General features: G+C 38.6%; 1 protein-coding gene across 1 annotated transcript in view; it reads left to right on the top strand.

The window, feature by feature from the left end:
• Nucleotides 1-507: 507 nt before the first annotated feature.
• The window catches only part of LRIG3 (leucine rich repeats and immunoglobulin like domains 3), a 37,599-nt gene continuing 13,518 nt past the window's right edge, over nucleotides 508-24,588 (top strand). The window contains exons 1-8 of the mRNA XM_030258636.4: nucleotides 508-832; nucleotides 7,949-8,020; nucleotides 8,292-8,366; nucleotides 20,422-20,556; nucleotides 21,173-21,316; nucleotides 23,217-23,360; nucleotides 23,666-23,809; nucleotides 24,210-24,353. Coding sequence (XP_030114496.1) covers nucleotides 645-832; nucleotides 7,949-8,020; nucleotides 8,292-8,366; nucleotides 20,422-20,556; nucleotides 21,173-21,316; nucleotides 23,217-23,360; nucleotides 23,666-23,809; nucleotides 24,210-24,353 — 1,046 coding nt within the window. The 5' untranslated portion in view covers nucleotides 508-644. The remainder of the gene's footprint in view (nucleotides 833-7,948; nucleotides 8,021-8,291; nucleotides 8,367-20,421; nucleotides 20,557-21,172; nucleotides 21,317-23,216; nucleotides 23,361-23,665; nucleotides 23,810-24,209; nucleotides 24,354-24,588) is intronic.

Below are 24,588 nucleotides of genomic sequence, written 5' to 3'. Positions count from 1 at the left end.
CCTGGGGCCTCTGGAGCAGCTTCTAGATTACCACGACACACCGCTACCTGGTGTGATGGCAAAGGGAAACGCCGCGCGAGTACGGCCACGTTGCCCGTGCCTTCTCACCTCGGCCCGGGCGTGCTGGGTGACGCTCAGGGCACACAGGGCCTGCTCCCGCCCGCCCATGGAGAAGCCGAGGAGGGCGGCAAAATCCCACAGCAGCGGCCGCCGTGCTGCGGGGCGGGGGCCTGGGGGTGCCACCTCCAAGGCTCGGCAGCAGTGGGGCACCACGCCGGCCCACCCGCCCTGACCCGCCATCCGCCCCCCAGCCCGCGGGGCCCGGCCGCGGCTGTCACATGGCACGGGGAGGGGGCTGCGGCGGGGCGGGCCGTGCTCGGGGCTCCCCCGGCCGCGCGGAGGCGGGCTGAGGTGGCGGAAAGTTTGTGGAGTGGCTGGCGGCGGTGGCGGCGCTGCGGTACCCTCCCGCTTTCTTGTCTTTACTTTTTTCTACACACCCGTCTCCCATCGCCTTCCCCTCTCAGCGGTCGCTCCGGGGCATGAGCCGCCACCCGCGCTGAGAAGCAGGAGGTCGTGCCGCGCTCGGCTCTGTCAGCGGGGGGAACGCCAGGGACGGGAGCGCGGGCAGCGGCTCCGAGCCCGCCATGCTCCGCCGGCCCCGCTCGGCGCTCGCCGTCCTCCCGGCGCTGCTCCTGCTGCCGCTGCTGCTGGGCGGCCGCCCCGCCGCCGCCCGCTGCCCCGCGCCCTGCCGCTGCGCTGGGCACCTCGTCGCTTGCAGCCGCCTGGAGCTGAGCCGGCTGCCTGAGCGGCTGCCGCGGGGGGCGGTGCAGCTGTGAGTATCGGGGCGGTGGGTTCCGTGGCGGGCCGGGGGCACCGATCTGCGTCCGCCCGCCCGCCCGCCATCTTCTGCCCCTGGGGCTGCGGACGGGCCGGCTTCGAGGGGAGCGCGGGTGTGGTGGCGGCAGCGCGGTGCGGGAGCGGCAGCACTGGGGCTGCGGCCGAGCTGTCAGCGGCCGCGGCGAGGTCGCCGGCGGCCGCAGCGGGACAGCGTCCCTTGGGGCGGCTGCGGCCCCGAGTGGTGGTGGCGGCGATAAGCGCCTGGCTGAAATGGGCTCGGGAGCGCTGCTCAGTGCCGGAGGGGGGAGGAAAAAGTTCTGTTGAGTTCTTGGACAGTGTGCAGTGATCATCACGTTAGCGCTGATCGGTGTTGGGAAGGCTCCCATCGGTTTTCTTCCCGCAGCTCTTCATTCCTGGGTAGTTCTGGCGCTGGCGATGGGGCGGGCCCGCTCGGCCCGGTGCCGCGCAGTGACCGAACCCAGGGCAGCGCGAGCTCGAGTGGCAGACAAGGAAAAGTTACTTTCAGTGACAAACTTTTACAGAAAAAGCGTAAATTAGGTCAGTTTTCTAAAAGTTTGAAATGGACGAGGGGCTTCTCACATTTATTTTTAATCGTTTGTCACTGAAAGATCTTCTATATTAGTAGTATTAATTTTTTATTACATTTTCAATGCAGATCGAGATAAGGGCTTTAAAGTAAACAGGAAGACTTTCAATTAGTTGTGGCTAATTCTGTTCAATTGCCTCGTCTGGAGGTCATGCTGCTTTACTCATGAAATGTGGATGGCTGTATTGACACCATATGGAGCTGAACACAGGCATGGCTCTGGGAGTTGAATATTTCCAGGAGTGGTATACGAAAGTGTGAGGGGAAAGAAACTTTTTTGTTGTTGTTGTTTATGTGATTGAAACGTACAGATCTACTACTTCATCTGCTTTACATTCAGCAACTAGTTTTTTTTTTTTTTCTATTACATTTCATTCCTCTTAGCTTTTTGAACTGCTTCAGTATTCCCACTTAAGTTTTCTGACAAAACCTAAGGATTTAGTTTTGATGTAAGGTAAGCTTTACAGTTTAATTTCTTAGCTTAGCAGACATTAATGCTGGTAAAATTCAGCTGTAGTAAATAAAAAGGGCAAATTCACAGAACTGTTCATTTTTTAGAGTTGCTTTAAAAAGCATTATTCATTAGCAGTAATCCAAATTTGTTTTTTCCACCTATGTTCCCAAGAGACAATAAAACACATTGCAGGGCTTTTTTTTTTTTGTTAGCACAAGGGACATTGTTCTAATTAGAATTCCCTTGGTAGTGTAAATTGCCCTTATGTAAGTTCACATTCCTTTAAAAGTGTGAGAAAATAAGTTCCGCTTGTATAAATAAGCTTTGGTCTGTTTTAAGAAACCCTGCTGTGATTACTCATTGGACAGCTGTGTCACTTGCTTTTAAACTCAAAGAAGTGCATCTTTGTAGGTGTCACCAAACCATGTGGTCTGGCCACTTTTGTGTAAATATTTCTTTTGTTTGTGACAAAGCCTTAGAAGTACCCAGCTCTTTCTTCCTTCCCCTCTTAATAAGAACAAGGAAGAGTGTGATGTTGTCTGTTACCTCCAGCTACCTCAGAACTTGGACCTGGGATTGTGCAATTTGGTAATTAATGCGTTCAGCTTTACATACGCAAAAAAGGTTTGACTAGTTTGGATTATTATTGCAAGAAACTGCACATTACAAATTGTAAAAGACTGTTTATGAATTTTACTGCTATATGTCTACTATGTTTTCCATGACACTCTATAGTGGGTGTTTTCCATGACACTCTCTAGTGGGTATAGCCAAAGGCTAGCAGTTTAATTACAGGCTTTCCAGTCCTCTTGAGAAAACAACAGCCTTTTTTACCACATTCTTAACATACACAGGCAAGACCTCCAAGCAGGAGAGCGGAAGCTCTTCTGCCTGAGAAGGTCTAGGCCCATGTTAGGCTTTACACCTTCCTTTGCCCATCTGTACTCACCCATACAGAGAGGAGGTTTTTGAAACTCCTGCTGCATACTTTCATGCCTGTTTTGTTCACATTCCCTACTGAAATAAAGTAAGAGTGACTTTTGAATGGACAAAGAGGGGAAAAAAATGAACCTGATTTCTTCTTCCCCTTCTTCTTGGTGGCAGGTGTGAGTCTACTGCATTGTATGGAAGTGTCTTCATAGAGTGTAAACAGGCTATAATTGCCAACTTCACTGTGATTTTAGCTAAATATGGCTTGTTGTATTACCTTGTCTTCAGAGAGGTAACAGTCTGCTGAAAACTGATAAACATTTATAATGGCTTTGTGTACAGATAGTTTTGAAGTTGGATTTCTATTTAATTCCAGGATGCGTATCCTGATCTTTCAAGAATTTGGGGTTGTTAGAGCTGGTGGAGGAGGAAGAGTGTTGAGCATCGGCCAGAGTCCTCCAAGTGTGCAAACTCTCATTAGCACTGCAGTACCCTTTGCCAGGTTCACTCAGGAATGCTAGAACTGTCGGTGGGGCAGGAGGGAAAGTCTGAAAAATGGTTTTCACTTGTGTTTGTATTACATCTTTAGTATTTACATTTTATAAATCCTCTAGTTCTCTACCAGAATTGCCACAAAAAAAAAAGCTGTATGGTTTTCACAGCTGTTTTTCAGTATTTTCCAGACTAAGCTTGAACATAGCAAGCTGATTTATGAGTCACTTTGGATCAGTGTCTTGAAACAGCTACAGCCTGGCTTTTTGTTTTTCAGCTCTGCTGATTTCTGCTGAATTAGCAGCTCTATAGGCCCCAGTGGGACTGATTAAGGAACTGTTACTGGATTTGCATTTTAAAATTTGACTTGGGGCTCAGGTTTCTGAGTTCTCTAAGGAAGAGGATGATAATTGTGACTAAGTGCTGTAAATTAAGTTAGAGTCTAAAAGTTATATCTATAAAATGTGTGAAGAAGCACTTGCCTTCTCCCTCTATGCATTAGGCTTCCTTTCAGCTTTTAATCACACAAACACTGATGTTCAGAATTAAGTTTCAGCTGATGCTGGGACTTGTGAGTTACAAAAAACGATCATACAAATGTAATGGAACAAAAATATCCAATCACTATTAGAAATATGAGGTAAAGAACAGGTATATATGCTTACTACTGCTCTAAAGAATTTCTTAATTTATATCTGATTTCTGACTTTTTGGAGTGTGTTCTGTTCTATCTTCTATAACTTTTGAAATTCTAGTAGCAAAAGTAATCACAGAGGGCATTTTCTCCCCTCTTGTAATTTAGTTTTAACATACAAGGAAAATTCAGAAATGGAAAACACATAGTAATAATGTTTGAACAATGTCAGTTCCATTTTTGTGAAGGAAAAATAGAATCTAATTTTCCAACTTTTTCTTCGTACATGTTTGAAGGTATGGTGAGAAATGCATTGGACTGAAATAAACTTCTAGCTTTGCAACTGGGATGATGGATTTTTATATTTAAAAAAATGTGCCAATCCAGTGCTTATTAGTTTGAAAAACTTCTACAGGCTTAAGCTTCACTTAGATTATCAGTAAAAGGCAAATATTTTAACTCTTGGTTCACTTCCAACCACTCTGATTGAACTTGAAGTGTAACTTGTAAGTATTTTTTTACTGAATTTTCTTGAAGTTTCCTATGCCAGTAGTACTAAAGTAATGTTAATAAAATATTTATATGTATTTTTTACAACTATTGGTAGACAAGCACATATACCTGATGAAACAGGCATTTCAGTATTGTCTGGAGGGTTAGGCTTTTTTTTTTTTTTTTTTTTTTTGGTTTTTTGCTTTGGGATATTTTTTTTCCATCTTGTGTTTGACAACCTGGTGTAAGTAAACCAGGCATAAGAATTTTTTATGTATGTATTTTTTAAAGTAGGTGCTACTTGGAAAATGTGAATGTATCTTTAGTGTTAAAAAACAAACACCAAAAAAAGTAGTTTGAAACCTAGTGTTAGTTACGCTCACGGTTGCCTTGATAGACTCCAGATGGATGTGAGCTTGAGCTATGAGTGAAAGTGTCTGGCTCCAGTGTGGTGATCATGCACAGCAGTGGTTGTAATTGCAGGATTTTTATAGTTTAAGGACTCTGCCAGATTTTTTTTTTTTTTTAACATGTTTTAACTCCAGCAGAACAAATCTACTCATGTCTGTTACTGTCTGGTAGGTCCTTTAGGCAAACTTGCCTTAAATAAACTTTTTGCAGAGTTTTTAGGTGAAATGAAGAAATGCAGGTTTTTAGCACTAACGTTGAAAGGTCTTTGTTGAAATAATTACTGATTCCTAAGTCTTGTCTGAAGCGTGAACAACAGTAACATGTTAGGCACTAACAGCCATAACTTAACTGAATTTTTGCTGTTTATTTGCATAGTTCTTGTAATCCCTACAGACTAAAGCCAAATATTGAATTAAGTTCAAGGGCAAAAACTGTCTCTACTCGGACTTTAAGGACCAAGTTAGATTTCTGTCTAGATTTTTGTAGCAGCATACTTTTTCAGTATTTACCCTTCAGAATGCAGTGTGAGAATTTCAAATCTGTGCAGCTAATGCCTTCAGATGTTAAACAAAGGGATTTTTCTCCAGTGTATGGCCTGGAGAATGTTTGCACTAGATCTTTAAGCAGTGAAAGATGCAGTCCTCTAACATTAGTGTGGTTAACCCAATATACAGGAGAACTCAAAATCATAATGGTGGAGCTAAAATTCGTAGGCTTTTGAACATTGACAATGTATTGGTTTTCCATTGTTAAGAGGAAAATCTGTAGGGTTGTAGACACCTGAAAATCAAGGTACAGATATTTATTAAGTGCTTGAGTCCAGAGCTGAGTCTCTGAAAACATCCCCTCCGTGGCCACGTGAAGGTGGTGGATGTATTCCCCTTCTGTAGGTGGCTCTCCCCCAGCCCTCAGCCCCTTCTTTTGTTCTGGAAAATACCATTCGCACTTTCATCTCTGCCCTGTGCAGTCCTGGCTTGTGAAACAGCACATCTCTCTCTTTTCCCTGCCTGTGGCTCTGAGCAAGGCTCACGTGCCACAGCTCAGCAGCTCCCTGGGCCTGGTCCAGTTGGCTGGCTCAGAACACACGTTACAACTGAGTACTGGTGGTACCCCTCATAATACCCATACGTGCCTGGGATTATTTTTTATGCTTAATTTTTATTATTACTGGGGGATTTTTTTAACTGTCAGCTGTAAGAGAGGACAAAAGTGACAATGAAACTGTCCTGGCAACATTGAATAAGTCATTTGGGAGAATCGAAGACAGAGTTTTACTATTCACATGTTCTGCTAAGGAAGCCTAGGTGCCTGGCTGAGTTGCAGAATTACACCTGTGTCTGAGGTTGTGTAATCATGGAAGCAGGGAAATTGGAGTTCTCTGGATCTTTGGGTTTTCAGGGCTTAGTCACAGAGCAGAATGCCTAGCACAGACCCTGAACTTGACTTCGTTTAAGCCAGCTCTTGTCTGTGTGCAGCAGGCATACCCTGTTCATCAGCTTTTTCACTTCTAAAACTGTGGAGGGAGGGTAAACACATCCATGGCAGTCAGGCCTGTGTTTGGCATGCTCAGCACAGATGACTCTACTGAGTCATCTTACCCAGAAAAAGTGAGGAATCATGTCATTTCCTCATAGATTCAACTTGAAATGACACTTTGTGCTTGTGTGGCTTGATGAGGACCCCAGGTATGGTGGATGACTCTTAAGTGCTTAATTGGTGTGGGGAAAAGTATCATGGAGTGTGAGCAATTTTTCTCAAAAGGGTGCTTTTTAAAGCACCCTTTACCTGATACTAAAGCTGCTCACTGCTGAGGTGCACTGATTCATTTCTTTATATGTCTGCATTATAAACACTCACTGGAGTGAATTTAAGAACTCCCTAAAATAATGTAATTTTTGTTAGCTGGCTTGGATAAATGCAGTGTTTTAACTTGGAACAAATGCTTGCAGATGCCTGGATTGATGCTGGTGGTAGTGATAATCTGTAATAGGGGGACAGAAAAGTGCATGTTTTGGTGGATGAGTGACTGATAAAGGGGAGGCCTTCAACAGAGCTAGTCATGGTTACAAGATGGGTTGTGGGGCTGTGAGTCTGTTCCACATGTGCAGAGATTTAGACACGTGTTCCTGCAGTTAGCTTTTCTGTCTTTTACTTTATGGTCACTCTTACTTCTGTTACGTTTCCAGTCCTTCTGAGGCTACAGCAAAAATTTCTTAGGACTCTTGTATAATGTCAAGTGTTTAAGAGGGTAAAGATGCATGACACTGTAAGGAAAAGTACTTCTTGTGGTCAAGAAGTGGTGTTGTATTTTTAGTACCTGGCTTGTTTGGTAGCAAATGCTGCAAAGGTGTTAACAATTGCTTATAAGCTGCATTAATATATACTGGGATCCTCAACATGGCACAGACTAAGCATTCAAGCTACTTCTTCAAGGGTAGTTAACTGTGGTATTAATATTACCAGTATACAGACATCTTAAAACTCAGAATTTGCCCTTGCTATATCTGTTTTGTCCTGCTATTTCTTAAGATTTCTGTTAAACTTAGTTATGTGGGAATGGTGTCAACAATTTTGTGGAAGCGTGAAAATACAATTGCCATTATGGGCAGTCCTTATTTTATATTTGTGAGCTGTGCATTGCTTTTGAAACGTGGGTGAGAATACTATGATTATCCAAGGAATGAGACTGTAATGACTATTCTTTTTTTGAATTTTCCTTGTTGAAGTAACCAAGAGGTTGTTATAGCCATGTTTTTTGTTGTGAAGGGGTGCGGGAGAGGGGTTGTTGGTGTATCTGAGTCAAAATATTATGATGTTTTCCATGGGTCCTGTGCACATTACATTGAACTGTTCTGTATTGTTCAGAGATACTAGGAATTTCTTTGACGCTGTGAGCAGTGATCAAGGTATTTGCATTTGTATATTTATACCTTTTGTAAGCAAATTAGTTTCTGTTCTAATTTTGCTAATTAAAAAAAATCTCTTTATGTACTTGGAGACAAGTGAGAACATAATTTGGATTGAAATTGCACTTCTTTACCTGATATTGTATGGCAAAACTGAGAGGGTGTTTATTTTTGTAACCTCATAGGGACTTAAGTCACAACAAATTATCTTCAATCAAGACCAGTATCTTGGATCACCTTCACAGTCTTCAGGAAATGTAAGTTAATTTGTCTTAATTAAAAAACATACCAAAACATAAACCCCAACCAAATATACCCAACCTTTGTTTGTGAATGCTAATTGTATAGTTATTTGTCTAGGAATGGTTGCTTGAACAACAAAGATACTTGCTGTTGTGATATTTTACATTAAGTGAAACTAGAATTATTTTTTAATTTTGAGGTGAGACAGTTCAGCAGTTTAGCAAGTCCAATGTACCTACTTCTGATTAACATAAAAGCTAACTCTCACTTTTGTAATATTAATAGGAAGTTGAACAACAATGAACTGGAGATCATTCCAGATCTGGGACCAGTCTCAGCAAATATAACTCTTCTGTCTTTGTAAGTAGATCTTACTCTTGTCCCTGGTTAGTGGAACTAACTCTACAGGGTTCATGGAAATATGTGCATTACAGAGATTAAAGTAAAACAATTAGAAATAGAGCAGCTTGTGGTTAGGAAGTTGATTATGTCATATTATTTAGTAGTTCTTTAAAATGTGTATAATTGAGCTTAATCCTTGTAGTTTTTGTGCTTCCGAAATAACAAAGACTGCATTAGAATTAATTTATGCTGTGGTAGTACCCAGAAGCCTCATTCCTGTTGTGCTAGGCACTGTACAAGCATCTGTAAATGTTACACAAATTTGTACAGTGCTGTCTTTAAAACAAGACTTATATTCTGTCGTTACGCATCTTGGCTGAGTTCCTGATGTGTTAAATCATGGCAGAAATCCATTAATTTCACTGGACAATACAGGGAAATCCCCTCGAGATGCAGCTTCAGAACAAGTATCTGGGTTAGAAGATGTTTTGCCAATGTCTTGAAAAAATTTTTGAGCCCATTTTTATGTGTGGCACATGTTTTTTGACTGCAGTTAATACATAAAATTGTGACACATGATTGTATCCATGTTCATTGCTTTTCATTAAAGAAATGAGTAGGTTACTTGGTGTTCATTTGTAATGTGAGTATGAAGTTATAAAAGGCATATAGAGCCCATAACCAAAAAAGTTGATTTTAAAGGAAGTCTTATTCCTGATGTTTTAATGATAAATTAGTTGGATTTCTTTTCTGTGATTTAGTTTCAATAAACTGTTGAAGGAAGGTGTAGAAAAGTAGTTACTATCATACTATTAGTTAAAAAATAAAAAACTGGTTTGCATGTGTAGGATTTGTGTTTTATCAGTGGGAATCTAAAGTGTCTAAAGTAATTTGTAGCCCTCTGGCCAAACCCTGTCCTTGAATACAAATTGCAATTACCTTTCTTGAAGAATCCTGAAGAGTTAAAACAATACAATAAACTTTGGAAAGCTGTTCAGTTAATTAAATTGATCACTATTCAATTGCTTACATCTGGTGATTTATAGGGGTTTGTTTTTACTCTAGGCCTAGGTCAGCCAAGTCAGCTGGTGCAGCCGCTGTGTCTGGGCTTCTCTGTTTGAATAAGAACTAAGTGACATTTGATACCAATGTGGTTTCTAACAGATCAGAATCAGAAAAGAGTGAAAGAAAAAGCAGATGGTGTCTGACAAATAACTGTTGAATTTAAGCACATATTTCATTTTTCAGTAGCATTGGCATTCCTTTTACACTGGCATAATATTCTGTAGTTCAAAGCATCTAATTGATCTAAAAATTTTATTTCTCTTAAATATATTTACCACCTTGCTAATGTCCTTTTTAGCAAAAGGGTAGAAATATTAGCATAATAAAGTGGTTTATATAGTCTTGCTTTCTTTCTGAATTCTTAGCGTTTCTCTTTCTCATGGAAACAATTGTTGTTTAGAGGAAGCTAAAATCATTCTTATGCAGCTGTGCAAAAATTTTGGTATTCCTCTGAGAGAATAAATAACTGTCAGTCACTGTGGAATAGTTTGTTTCATATCCTTATGTCCCTGGCTTGGGACATTTACTCAGGCAGTCAAACATGGAAAAATCTTTGTTAGATCTGTGCTATGCACTGTATAGGCTAACACTTGAAAGAAAAAAAAAAGTATTTTCTAAAAGCTTTTATCACACTGTTAGTGCAGTTAAAGTTGCTCTGGGTGGGTGTTAGCTTGTTTTCATTCTAATTCTGTGTGTGGATAAGGAGATTACTGAATGTAACTGTGCTACAGCTGAGATTTAATACCTATTCTATGACTATGGCAGAGATTCCTGGAGTTTAATATGGCAGAAATAATTACTTTATTGTTTTGTGTTAACTTATGAATTCCAATCTACAATAGTTAAGATAATTGTTTGTTCTATATCAAAACAGAGGAACATAGAATATTAAATTAGAGTTGTATTGTATTGTCCAAAAATCTTGTCTCTTTTGCATGGCTTTTCTTTAAAACCTAGAGTAGAATCTTAGAATAATTTAAGTTGAAAAAGACCTTTAAGATCATCAAGTCCAACCATTAACTCAGCACTGTCAAGGCCACCACTAAACCAAGGCTTTTACCATGTCTGTAAAAGCCACATATGCACATCTTGTAAGTACTTCCAGAGATGGTGGCTTAATCCCTTTCCCTTTGCAGCCTGTTGCAATGCTTCACAACCTTTACCATGATGAAGTTTTTAGAGAGCAATAAGGTCTCCCCTGAGCCTCCTGTTCTTACTGGTTGGATATTATTTATGTAAAGATATTAAATTTAATTTCATAGAAAATAATATAAATAAAGAGAAATAAACATACCGCTGTTTGGCATAAAAATAGATATACAAATAATCTAACAATAACAAATAATCTAATACTTCTTTTTACAAGTGAAAAAATATGTGCATTTGGTTTTTCTGTGGTGGATGTTATTTGAAGGGACTGAATCCAACTGATTTAATGTATCTTAAGGTACATGAACAGAACACATATGGAACAATTAGAATATAAGTTTTAGAATCACTCGTCAGAGAAATATCTGATGACTTTCTCCAGGATTTTAAACTTTTAAAAGAAAGGAGGTTGTGAAGCCTTTCCAAAGCAAACCGCTGTTTCCATGTTGAGTCTTTTTTATGGCTTTAAATGATGGCAGAAAAGAGGGTGATAGTTTTCTAGATTTGATTACACATCTTATGAGATACTTATAAGTTGGTTCATTACTGTCAGTTGAAAAGCCAGCTTGTTTTTTTCCAAGGAATGTTCAAGGAATGCTGTAGAAGTGATACCCTCTTTTCTTGCCAATATCTTCATTATTGAAGAAGCTCTATTACAAGATTTTTTTCTTCCACTTGTGAAGAATTCTCACTGGGCTGAGGAGCCTTAGAATTTTACCTTTTCTGCTGGTATGTCTCCATAGTAGCGCAGGTACCCCCACACAGCCATGTATGTCTGAATTCTTTGAACGATATAAACAAGTATGGGTGGATTATCATGTTAGTCCAGTTTCCATTTCTAGAGCTATCTCATTTCGAGCTATCTAGCTGATATTTTATCTAAATGAGATATTTCCATACTAATGAATTATTCAGGATAAACATACCCAGAACAGGAGATGATCCCAGTCTCATGGTCCCAGTCTGTCTGTAACATAAAACAGCAATGCTAACATTTTGTTTTTACCAATGCCAGTTGAGGGTTGAGCATCTCGGGAATGAAAAGTATCAGACAGGCACGCCCCCTCACCACCACCCTGGGAAATGTGTGAAGGAGTGAGTATACAAGGATATTCAGGCACACTCTGCTTACATGACTGGAGATCTATCTATGATTTTATTTATGTGATGAGTATATATCATGTTAGAGCTTGTAAGTCTCCTGGGAATCTGGATACTACTGTGAGCAACATGGGTGGTAGTTTGGGGTATATCTGGTTAGGAGGCGTAGGTCAAGTCTCTGAAAATTAAATTGCAGGACAGGGTGTTCTTTTTGCACAGCCACCAAGCACTTTTATATACTTTCTATAAGAGAAGGCATGAAGAGGGCAGTATATTAAGACAGGAAGAGGGAATTTCGGGTATTTGCCAGAGATTGTCAGGACAATATTTCCAACCAGGAGGTCAACCCTGCGTGCTGGCAACATAAGCTTTTGAGGAGAGTATTGGATGTAACAACTGCTTACCACAGGTATATAATGTACAGATACTGCACATGGTAATGTAAGTGTATTCATCTATCCCTTGAAGTAAAATATGTTAGAAGTTTCCTAATTTGCATTCCTGAAGTAAATGTAAAAACAGCTAAATTAATGGAGAATTTCTTTAAAATGTTGTAGTTGAGAATTACTCACTTCTTGGAGAAAAAACAATTTATTTTTTACTGTTCCAAGATAGGTGGATTGCTTTTGTATCAGGTACAAAAATGGGCACTAATGCCCTCATTCTAGGAGGACAAGTGGAAGTTCTGAGTATTGTTTCCATTCTAGTGACATTGCTTATCCAAGGTGTACCAGTTCTGTCCCCTTTATCCTGAAAATCTGTCTGAACCAGTGATCTTGACATATGAGAAGAAAACTAATACTGCCTTTCAGGTCTATCACAGTTGTAGTTTTGGACCTAGGGGAGAAATCCAGAAACAGATTGAAACCAAATAGTGTTAAGTACAGTAGCCTTGTGTAGAAGTCCTGTTTGTTGTTTACCTACCAACTACTATTTGCATAGGGGTTTTACTTTAAAATTCTTCCAAAAATGTTAACTACTTTTAATGTTACTAGTACTTTGAAAGGAAGAGACTGATTTGTAAATTCAGCAATGTTATGTAAGATTTTGTTTAAGGATATACAGTTTAAATAAGAAATGAATGCTACTTTTACTTGCAGAATTTTAAAAAAATACGTAGTTGTAGGCACTGTCTGATATCATCGGTACACTGTATCTTTGAGTACTGTAAAAAATGGAAGGTAGCAGTGACTATGAAGGGATGGAACAGCTTTGTGTATTGAAGTATCCTGTCTCTCCAACTAGAATTTATTGTTCTTTTGAAAACATATGTGTAGAACTAGTATTAAAGCCCCCACGTTTCTCATTACCCACATCTAGGATGTGTTCCATAGTAATGCACTTGTAGTCAGTAGGGACTAGAAGAGCTATACATGCCCAAGTCTTTAGTGCATATAGTGAAATTCTAACATTAGACTAGTTTTCAAGAATTGAGTGTTTTAAATAGACTTGTAATTTTACATTTTATTGAATAGGAGATATTTTATTCAAAGGCACTAGAGTATATGGCATAGGTGATTGAAGTTGTTATGTTGTAAGGACTGATCATGTTAGTCTAGAACACAAACAAATATTTGGTCGTAGTAAAGCCTGAGAGGAAAATGTACAAGTTGTGGTGTGGAAGTTCAAGGGTGCATGAATGATTCACAATTCAGGAATGTTTTTCAAGTCTTACTTTAATGTGCTTTTTATATTAGGTTCCTGCTTCACTTTTTTTTAGACTGTGAAATCTTCTGTTTATGGGAGACATAATGAAAATGTGACATGGTAAAGGTTCTCTGCTGTGCTGGGGGAATCCTCCAACTCTATCTGTACAGGAAGCCTTTAAGGCAGGGACCGTTCACTTTTGAGTTCTGAGATACTTAAAAGCCCTGCCAAAATTGAGGCAGTTTTTTGAAATGTGTCTGTGTGTTTGTTAGACGATGAACAGAATCCACAGGCCACTTCTCTGAAAATTTTCTACAGCCTTTAGTTTGTAATGTCTTTCTGTCCATATGTGCTGAATTTAAATTTACTGACTTTGAAGATGTGTCTTGTATCCTGGATGTTTAAAGTGGTAAATGAACAAAAAGTACTAACAGAAAAGGTCAGGAGATAAAAATAAGACAAAAGAACTGTAAAGTAGCCAGTCCTAGGTGACTGCACAGGTCACAGGTTTTCATAGTAAGAAATAATTATTCCAGCTTTAAATTTAGCTTTCTGATCAGCCACTACAAAATTAGCCTGATTACTTATCTTTATGCACAAACATAGTTACTGAAGAAAAGTGGCAATTAATCCCTCTACTCTTGTGAAGGGATTTTTTTTTTTAATATTGTTTGTCCCTTTCTGTTTAAAATGTGGAAAAGTGTATTTATGTTTGTTATGTGATAATGGGCATCCCAAGTCAGGCCTCAGATAGTCATATTGAGAAATAAAATTCAACTAATTGAAGTAGACACTCAAAATAAATCATTCATTTGTCCCAGCTGACAGTTTGAAAATAAGAGTGATAGTTTGCATTTTGTGGCAGTAACTTAAATGTCTGTGAAAGGCCTTCAGTGAAGACAGAAGGATAGGTATGAGAAGTTTGCCTCTTTGTCATCTCACAGTGGTCTGGGAGGGAAAGGCTGTGTGAAAAATCCAGGAGAACACTGTCTCGGTATGCAGTTAGAAAGCTGCAGTCACAAGAAAGATGTTTAGATGAAACTCCTGAAAATGAAAGCTTACATTCAGTAAGAGTGAATGCCTTTCCCGTCTATGCTTGCCAGAGAAAGTGGTATTGTTTGTTTATAAAGCTAGCGTACTAAACTGGAGTCTGGATCCCAGTATGAAGAAAACATTGGTCAAATATTTTACATCCTTGTCATCTCTTCAGCTACCACTTTATTATGGGAAGGATTAAGATTTGGATGCTGCCTGGAAGAGTTTGTTTTGAAGAAGGTTTGAAAGAAGGGATAGAGGAATGCCAGACTGGGATTCAGGCATAAGGCTATTTGGAGAATGTCCCAAAACTAAGAGTAGTGGTAAACCATGTGTGACTTGGTCTGAAGTTGTGAGCAAAAAGCTAGAGCGAGGAACTTACTGGAATTAGTTCTTGCAGTCTTTGACATTTGGTGTGGAGACGTAAGAGGAAGTAAATGAAAGAATTTGAAAAGAAACCTGACTTAGTCAGACTTAGAGACACGGAAGCTCTATGACAGTGATTTAGGCTGAATGACGGGAAAGAGAAGAAGTACATAGAAACCCAGAGTTTGTTGTAGCAAAGATTGTGTGAGTGAGAGCCTAGATTAATGCTTTTGCAATGAGAATGGAAAAGAATTCAGATTTTAGAGCTATTTGCAGTGGATAAATCTGTCATGATTTTCTGATCAAAGTGGTATAGGAAAAGATGAATTAAAAAGAATAGGAGTGGACTACCAAACTAGAAAAAACTGTTCTGATACGACAGAATGGAAGAGTGGTAGAATTTTACAGAGGAATAGGGCATATGATGTGGAAAATGAGAGAAGCGAGAATTAAATTGCGACGTCAGGCTTAAGTGTTTGCATTATATTTTAGAGAATTGGTGGTGGTGGTGATTGTAGTAGAGCACTGAAATCCCTTGTGCCTTGAGTGGAAGAGAAGGGGATGAGAGAACATTGGTCACCTTGAATGATTGAAGTTAGGAGTACATCTAGAGGGGTGTGCAGTCTAAACTGCCTAGACTTTGGACTGCACCCTCTAAAAGGGAGGGTTGCTCTTTAACAGTAAAGAATAGGTGTTCTTTTTACTTAGGAACTCTATACATTAGATTAGAAAAAATATTTATAATACTGGAGGGCACTATGCTGGTTTTATCTAGGTCTTGTTTTAAATTTTCCAAGATTTTAGCATTAACTAACTGTCATACAGCTCACCAAGTCTCCAGTGGGCTATTATTACTGTTGTCAGTTCTTGCCAAAATAGTTATGTTTGCATTGCTTTTGTTTACAGTTGTTAAAATAAAGGGATGAATTTACACATTCACTTGCCTATCACATGCTAAGTAACTTGTGATTATTTTGGAAAAGCCAGAAAACTGAATTGGAAACAGATATCAGGGTATTAAAAAGAGAGTTTGGAAGGAAAACTTAATTAGTTGCATATTGGCACTATGACTAGAATCAAAAGAGAATTGTTATGGAAGTATCATGTGTTTCAAAGTTTGGATTTGTCGCTTTCTTCTTCTTGCTGAGGAAAATGTATCTGATCACAGAGTTGTTTCAGTCTGCATCTTTTGCCTTTCCCAGATTATGTTTGATTTGGGAATCAATAAACCTTTCGTTTCGAGTTTTGGACAGAGTATCAGTAGCCTACAGAGTTCTGAGTTTTCATTTTCTGTTATGCTTGTATAATATAAAAAGCATGAAATATAAAGAGTCTTTCTGACATCTGGCTTTAAAGAGGAATGAGAGGCATGGATCATGGAATGAAGGGGACCTTCAAAAGAAGGAAGAAGAAGGCAAGAAGCTCGTGTATGAGAGGCATCAGACTTGTAAACCTACCAGTGGAACTCGAAGTGAGCCAGAATCTGGGCTGTATTTCTGCTGACTTTGTCTGCTGAGAAAAACAGTTTCACTTGCAATACTTCTATGACTAACACTTGCAAATATTAAAAAAAACCCAGACTTTATTAATTCAGTCCAGTTGGGTGTCTTAATGGTGAGAAGAGCATGTAGTCCCATTCATATCAGAGGCTGCTTTTTTTGTAAGGGTAGTGTTCAGTTTAAAACTAAAATTTCAGTATTTTAAATAATGTAACTTTTCATTACAATGTTGCCCAGTATTCAAATGAGTAGAAATTGAAGAAAAAGAAAATATTTTTGCTCTTCTTGAAGTAGTACTTACTGAGGCTCTTCTGATAAGACTTCCTTAAAGTTGTCCAGTCTTATTCTAAAAGCGACAAGGTATGTATCTTCTATCACTTCCAATTACAGTCTTGATCCTTTTTTTTAATATAATTTATTTTTTATTTTTGCTTCAATTATCTTCCACACAGTATGTTTATATCATAGCTCTCAAAGGAGTTTTGGAGGGGCGGAGGGGGACTGCAAAGAAGAATATTCCAGCTGTATGAATATGATGTCAGCTAGTGAGTGATGGGAAGAACAGGTGAAAAACCCAGAAAAATTTAAAAGGAGGCTGTGAGTTTTAGTAGCATGCAATGAAGAGCACCCAGAACATGCGCAGATGTGGACAGTCATGTTGGTTTTGTCAGGACTGTGATATGGCTGCCTCCAAAAGCTCTAATCTGGTCAGACTATGCATCCATGAGCTTCCATGTGTCGGCCTCAACACTGGTCAGAAAGCTGCATCCAGTCCTAGCAGAAGGCTTTTTTTTTTTTCCTCTTCAGTCCTGTTTTCCAGCAGGAGATTCTGCTATGGTTTAATTTGCTTTTTTGGGATTCAGATTATTCTGCTTCTCAGGGCTTAGTTGAGGTACAGGAGGTACTGTATTAGTACCGTATCCAGATATACACATATGTTAAGACAGTTACTTTACATCTAACAGTTATGCAGAACAGGCTGCATGGACTCTTCTCCAAAGTTGTCTCTCTATACAACTTGTTTTTTACTAGGTTGCTCCACCTCCAGACTCCTACACATACTCCTTGTCAGGATAGCAGGGTGAGATCCAACAAAGAAGTTTTTCAAAACATTGCAGAACAGGATACAGCTGGAAGAAAAAGTTATACTGGAAGTGCAGGAGTGGTTTTTTTGTGCTGCGATTTCAAAGAGAAACAAAAGACAGGACTTCAGGTCCTAATTTATTCCTGCCTTGGATTTTCCATGTTACAGTGTGCATGATGAGTTACAACTCATCAGGACCATGAAGCTTACGTGGATATTTTTCTTAGGTAGAAAACATTTCATACTGACAGTCTTTATCAAGAGACAGTATGACTATGTCATAACTTTAAAAACTGGGGAGGAGGGGGATGTTTCAGCATTTAAGAGCTTTTATATCTAAAAGGTGTTCACTAGATGCTCAGCAAAACGGATACAGCAGTTTCTAACCTGCTTTGTATTTTCCCAGAGTAAGGAAAGTACAAGTCATTATGTCAGATACATAATTATATGGAATGAATCTTAAGATCAGGATTAAGAGGGCTGTTACAGGATTTCTGACCTATTGGTATGTTTAAAGTCATGAATGTTGAGAAGGCAAGCTAAGATTTCTCATACCCATAATGAAGAACTGGTATTCTCTCTTAAGCTGGTATTCACACAGGTTTATGTAAAAATAATTAAATCAGGCTGTGTGCACTCGTTGTTGATTTGTGGGGTTTTTTGTTGCAAGTCAGGGTGTAGGCACTAAAATTGTAAAAGGTGCATTCAAATTCATGTGGATATTTTTGGTGGGTTTATCTGCATTCCTTGGTGCTCCTGCTGCTTTAGCTGTAACAGGAGAAGTTGTAAGGAAGCTGCAGCATGTTGCTGGTCCTTTCACATGAAGAAATTGTTATCAAATTGCTGCAGGTTCGTTTCTGGGCAAACTTGATGTTCTGGTTTTCTTGTTGCAGGGAATCTCTGTTTCTCTCGTCTTGCCTTGCAGGTCTGTGAAATTAAACCAATGGAGTGTATGCAGCCCCTTTTGTCTGAATACAGCAATAGTACCATCTCACAGGAAAGATTTGCTTTTGGGTTTTCTTACCCCCACCCTCCTCTCAGTGAAAAAACTTTATGTCATTGTCTCCACACTCATGCTCTGTGGTTCTGTCTTGACAGTTAGATAGGCTTGTGTTTTCAAACGTGTCCTTGACTAATTTTGATGATGACTTGGCAGTTATGAGGAGGGTGATACACTGTTCTTTTCAATTTGCTTAAGTGATGATTATGAAGAAAAATCAAATTAGAGCTAAACTTTCTTATTTGAAATAATGTTGGGTCTTAAAGTAGAACTATTTGAATATTTTCAATGCTGAATAATCTTCTAGGTGTGAATTATTCTACTTACATTCTTTTGAAGAGAAACTGGACTAGGGTGTTGGAACAATAGGGAGTGAACCTAATTTTGCAACTGAGTAACTTCTACAAAAACAATTAAGCAAGAAGGTGTAGTGAGAGCTGTTTTGATTTTGATTGAGAGATGGGCTGGGACTACGATGTGTAGTGCAGTTTCAGTGAGCAAAAGAAGTTGCTTGTGACTCCTCAATATGGCCTTACTGTCTCCAAGAAAGAAAAATGTTCACAAGCTGTGGGTTTTTTGTTTAGTGGTTTTTGTTGTAACTTGGTTTGTGTCAGGTAATTTGCCAGTTGTTTTAAGTGGTACTCTGAAGATGGTGTAAGAGTTTTATTCGGTTCCATTAGGTCCAGCTAAAGTTTGTAATACAGGGGCTATTATCCTGCCAGTTGTGAGGAATTTCTGTTTTATGGAGCAATGCTGACACAAAGACAGTACTGTGCAAGCCGTCTTATAACTGAACACTTTCACACTGCAATTTAGGAGGTGGGCAGTTCAGGAAATTGCTGGCTTCTGCTGGAGCACACTTTTACTGCAAGGAAAATTTTATTCATCACTCAAGTAATTGGCAGTTTTAATACCTTGTTAGTAATTACCTTGTAAACAGACTAATGCATAAAGGCAAGGCTCTGTGACCTGTTACGTTATCTAACTCACATTCTTATTTGGCTGGTGGTGGTGTTTGTTGTTGCTTTTTATTAAAGTAATTTGTTTCCATTTATTATAAATACTTTCAGCTAAGAGTTAAAAAATGCAGTGTGCCTATACCAGACGGCCTAAAGAATGAAATACGATACAAGCTCAGCATTGGAGGGGCTGACGGATCCCTTACCCATTCCCATATGTGGTCAGAAAGCCCATTAATCTCACTTCTGGTTCAGTTTGTGAGTTAGGACTTCTTTGTCTTGAGCAGTAGTTCCCCCACACCCCTTGAATAAATGAGAGTTGTCCATGCTACCCTAATGTGTGGTTTGCTGTTTGATCCATAGCAAGTATTTCCAGTAAACACCTTCCGGGATTAATATTCTTGTTGGTAGTTTTACTAAAATTGCTTTTGCTTGAAATCTCTAGGATCTGGGAAAAGCTTCTGAATCTTGGTAATTATCAAACAAGGTGTAGAATGTACCACAGCTAGAACTGACTTGAACTTAAAAAGTAACAAGAATTATTTCAGGTTACATTTGTTTAATTGTTTGTGATCTGCTTTCACCTATGTAGTGGTAGCCCTGAACAATAATGCTGCTGATGTGCAGTGTATGACTTGACCAGTGTATGATTTGGATCACCCATCCTTTATAATCTAGCTCTGTGTTTATTTCTGGAAATTCAGTTGGATTTCTGTGCTAAGGAAGTTTTTTCAAAAAACCCCAAGCACTGTGTTTAGCTACCACAATATTAATTTGTTTAAAATAGAAAACGGCTCTAACCTTATTTCATTACAATACTGTGGCATACTGTTCCATGCAAATGACAGATATTTCAACTGTTCAGAAATAGGTGATTATAGAGTCTTGCATCTCCTTTTAAAAGCCAAGAATTGCAGTAATTTGATTATATTGCATTTTTTTTCATCACTTCATGGAATTATATTTTAAGAAATATTAATGAAAATTTATTTAGACTATTCCAATTTGTGATTTTCAATTAATATTATGCATAGAGAACATAATGTATTGCTTTTCTGTAATTCAAAATTATTTTTGAGTAGGAGAATTAAGAACTAATACTTGCCCGAGTTGTATAGTTCTTTGCTCTAGAAATGACAGTCTTTTGCCTACTGCCCTTAAACTTCAGGACCAGTAACAAGATTGCCAACATTTTGTCTGACCATCTGAAGCCATTTCAGAGTCTAGAAACTTTGGACTTGAGCAACAACAACATATCGGAACTAAAAATTTCATCATTTCCATCATTACAGCTCAAGTATCTGTAAGTAAAATTTTTTTCTTTGAGGTTACTTTCAAAAATCTTCTTGGGTAATTAAGATTGGCAGCGGTTTATTAAGGTACTAAATCTTATTTTAATTGGAATGACATTAATATTCCTACCTGTCTAGTTTAACATAAGCTACTAACTTGAATATATGAGTTGTTACAATGAGATGTTTTAATTCATTAAAAAAAGCTAAGGCCATTATCTTGAGATGAAACAAATAGATGTGTCTCTTGAGAGAAATAATTATGTGATAAAATGAATTTAAGTTCCCCATGGATAGGCTAGTTTGTATTCATATGGAGTCCGATAGACTTCTTTTGAATATACTTTAATTCTTATTTAGGAATATTGGAATGTCAGATACACTGACTAATAAAAAAGGGAACAGGATTGCCACATACTATCTTCTTCCATTACCACGCTCTGACAGAGTAAAATGGTGGTGGTGAAATACTATTTGACTATAGAAAAAGCTGTCAAGAGCTCTAATTAATATGAAAAAACTCCATTTATAAATGACTGAGCACCACAAGAGTTTTGTGTTTCACTGCTTGGTGTTAAGAATTTATCAATAACTATAAATTTAACATTATAGAAATTTTTTCAACAGGTATATTAACAGTAACCGAATAACCTCTATGGAGCCTGGTACCTTTGACAATTTGTCTACCACACTTCAAGTATTGAAACTGAACAGGAACAAAATTTCAGCAATTCCTCAAAAGATGTTTAAGCTGTCCCATCTGCAGCACCTGTAAGTGTAACCTACAATTGACTAATTGTTTTCAGGTTTTCCAAAGCACTGGCAGTGCTTGAACTTTAGCCTTTAATTTAACCAGAGGCAGAGTGAGACAGACAGAGAAAACATTACTACAACCCTTACTAACTGCAGCATTGTACTGAACAAAACTAGTCTTATATGTTGGTGAGATGTGAACAGTCTTTGTGTTTAAAATTGTGTTTGCCTATTAAAAGTTAAAAAAAAGGTCTGGAAAAGGGGTAGTAGCAGTATTTCTCTAAAAAAGCATCAGGAAAATAGTAAGTAAAGTAAACTTCTATAGTTCACTGCAGCAGTCATTTACTTTTTGCTTTCACGGTGGAATGAAGGAAATTCATTTGCTTTCAGATGGCATGACAATAAGCAATATGCTTGAATAAATAGACCTTCAGCTTTACTGATACAGTGCTGTCTGTAAATGTTTTACCAAATAAATAATATAGTTACATGAAAGAGTCTGTGGCTTTTGTTTTAATTGGAAAACTTAGAAAGTGCAGTAAATGGACAAGAGAATGTCAAATCCTGGATAATTACTTTCTATATCAGATAGTCAGGAATTAAAAATTACAAAGTCTTTTAGGTTTGCCTTGAAAGCGATAGGTTATGAGAACGCTGAAATATTAGAGTTTTTGACACTTCTGGAAAGAGTAACTGTGTTTCTTCTGTATACAAGTGCTGGAACAGTTTTATTCAGGCCTCAGTAGAAGAGAATGAGAACAGTCCTGTGAAGCTCAGGATTTGTTAATGATCTTGGTAGACTTTCTGATATTCAGATTCACCTTAAATTTTGGATGTTGGTTATATCCTTGCTTAAAAATGTTCCCTTTGTTCATAGTCAGTATGCTGACTGAATTATGTTAGGTAGCTTATCTGCAAGGAAGGCAAAAAATTTGTGTTACCACCTGGAAGTATTCAAAGAAGAATGGAGAAGAACTAAAGCCTGTTCTTACTGAACGTTCTTCACTTTTTATTCATATTTAAAGACAGGTTCATAAGATGTAGGGTTCTCCCTCAGGTCTGTTATCAGGTAGATTTTGTGTCAGACTGCCATAGAGACAAGCTGAATTCTTACAGGATTGTGACTCTGAAAAATAATGATGGCATAACTATGAGGAGAAGATTATTTAGACCTCTACTTTGCATGAGGAAATAAGTTTTGGAAGGAGACTTAGGAGTCTTAGTAAACCTAAGACTTCGCTGATGGGGCAGGTGATCACTCCTTTTACTACATTTTGGGAGTAGTATCTAATCCTGTCACTTCATCTTGCCCTCCAGCCAGTTATGCCCTGCATCTACCTTACAGGATACACATTGCGCCCAGTTTCTGACCTGCACAGGGTGAGTGTAGTGGCAGAAGAGTGAGTGCCAAGACCACTTGAGAAAGAGGGAAGGCACTATAACTGTGTAACTGGTTGTGGAGGAGTGAGAGATGTAATAAGTGCTTGGCTACAGATACAGAAAGAGATCACCCAGGATGAGCAATGTTTGTCTAGCTATCACAACTAAAATTTTAACTTTTTTTTGACTGTTTATTGATTGCAATTACAAACCAGCCTTAACAGCTCTACTGCTGGATAAACACCACTCTCAATTTTGAATTTGGAACAGGATTAACCTAGACATTCTAGGTCTATAGGAATTCTTTAAGTCTGAAAATCAAGGAACTACCAAGTACTTGTTCTCAATATCAGAAAGGCAGAACAGTAGTAACATGGTTGAACATAATGTGTTACAATAAAATATTTGACATTTATTACTTCTTGTCTTTGTTTCTTGTGCAAGAAAAGTGTTTAAATAAGTTGATTCCAGAGAGAGGAAAGATTGTTGGCATTTAGGTAAAATTACTGTGCTGTAACTGTAAATTCTATTGATGCAGGGAGCTGAATCGGAACAAAATAAAAAAAATAGATGGGCTCACATTCCAAGGACTTCCTGCTTTGAAATCATTAAAACTGCAGAGAAATGGGGTTACGAGGCTCATGGATGGTGCTTTCTGGGGTTTGACCAACATGGAAGTCTTGTAAGTATCAAACTTTTGCTGGTAGGTTCTGCTGATAACATATTAAGTAGATTTGCACAAAATTAATAGAATTGTGTGGTAAAATTTAAAGGCATTTTTGAATTAAATTGTTTTATTGTGGTCTGAAAAGGAGCAAGCAGTCAGTGGTGAATGTGTAGAGTACCACATTTTAAGTGCATGCATACAACTCAAGATTTAAATAGAGGCTTCAGCTATCTACCTAGTGTCATGAGGTCAGTGGTGGACCTGTGGCATAGCATGCATGCTACTGAGTTTCTGAACCTTATATGTTTTGCTGTTTGTAGGCAGCTGGACCATAACAACTTAACAGAGGTAACCAAAGGCTGGCTTTATGGCTTACTGATGCTGCAGCAGCTCCATCTCAGCCAAAATGCTATCAGCAGGATCAGTCCTGATGCCTGGGAATTTTGCCAAAAACTCAGTGAACTGTGAGTACCTTTATTCTCTTCCATTCCAGGTACATGCCAAAAATAAGCGTTTTAACTCTGACCTGTGAATTTTTCATAGCAAATTTTCCAAGATTACTACAACTTTGCTGTAGACAGTTATAGACAGTTATATCTGGAAGTTATATTGGAAGTTAACTGAGATTGCTCCATTTCACTGTAGCAGTTGTACTAAAACTGTAACACAGGAATTTTCAAATGAGAGAAATTAATTCTGCAGTAATTTGTGATTTGTTTGAAACAATGCGAAATGCTGTGTGGTTGGAAGTGGTGTAATGTGTTCTGTGATAATCATCAGGAGAAAACCGGTGCTTCCCCCCTGAAAATTCATGTGGGTTGAACTAAGTTAAATAAGCGCTTTTTTTCCCCCTTAAATTTGCAGAGATTTGACATTCAATCAATTAACAAGGTTAGATGATTCAAGCTTCATTGGTTTGAGTGTGCTGGTTGGACTGTACATTGGAAACAACAAAGTAAATTACATTGCTGATTGTGCCTTCAAGGGACTTTCCAGTCTACAGATTTTGTAAGTTGACAAACTCAATTTGTAAGGTCAAAACCCTTAAGAAAAATCCTGTGTTTGTAGGTTTATTTATTTTCTTTATGAAAGAGACAACAACATTTTGTTAAATTCCTCTGATCAGTGTATGATTTTCTTACAGTAAGATTTCTTTCCAAACTAGTTGAGAAAGGGAGGAGTTCCTCTTCTGTTAAGGCTGTTATGGATGGTGGTAACTGTGATACACACTTCCAGTAGGATT

Source organism: Taeniopygia guttata, chromosome 1A, assembly GCF_048771995.1.
Source record: "Taeniopygia guttata chromosome 1A, bTaeGut7.mat, whole genome shotgun sequence".
Taxonomy (NCBI): Eukaryota; Metazoa; Chordata; class Aves; order Passeriformes; family Estrildidae; genus Taeniopygia; species Taeniopygia guttata.
Note: the sequence above shows the minus strand (reverse complement) of the source record. Positions and strands in the feature narration are given on the sequence as shown.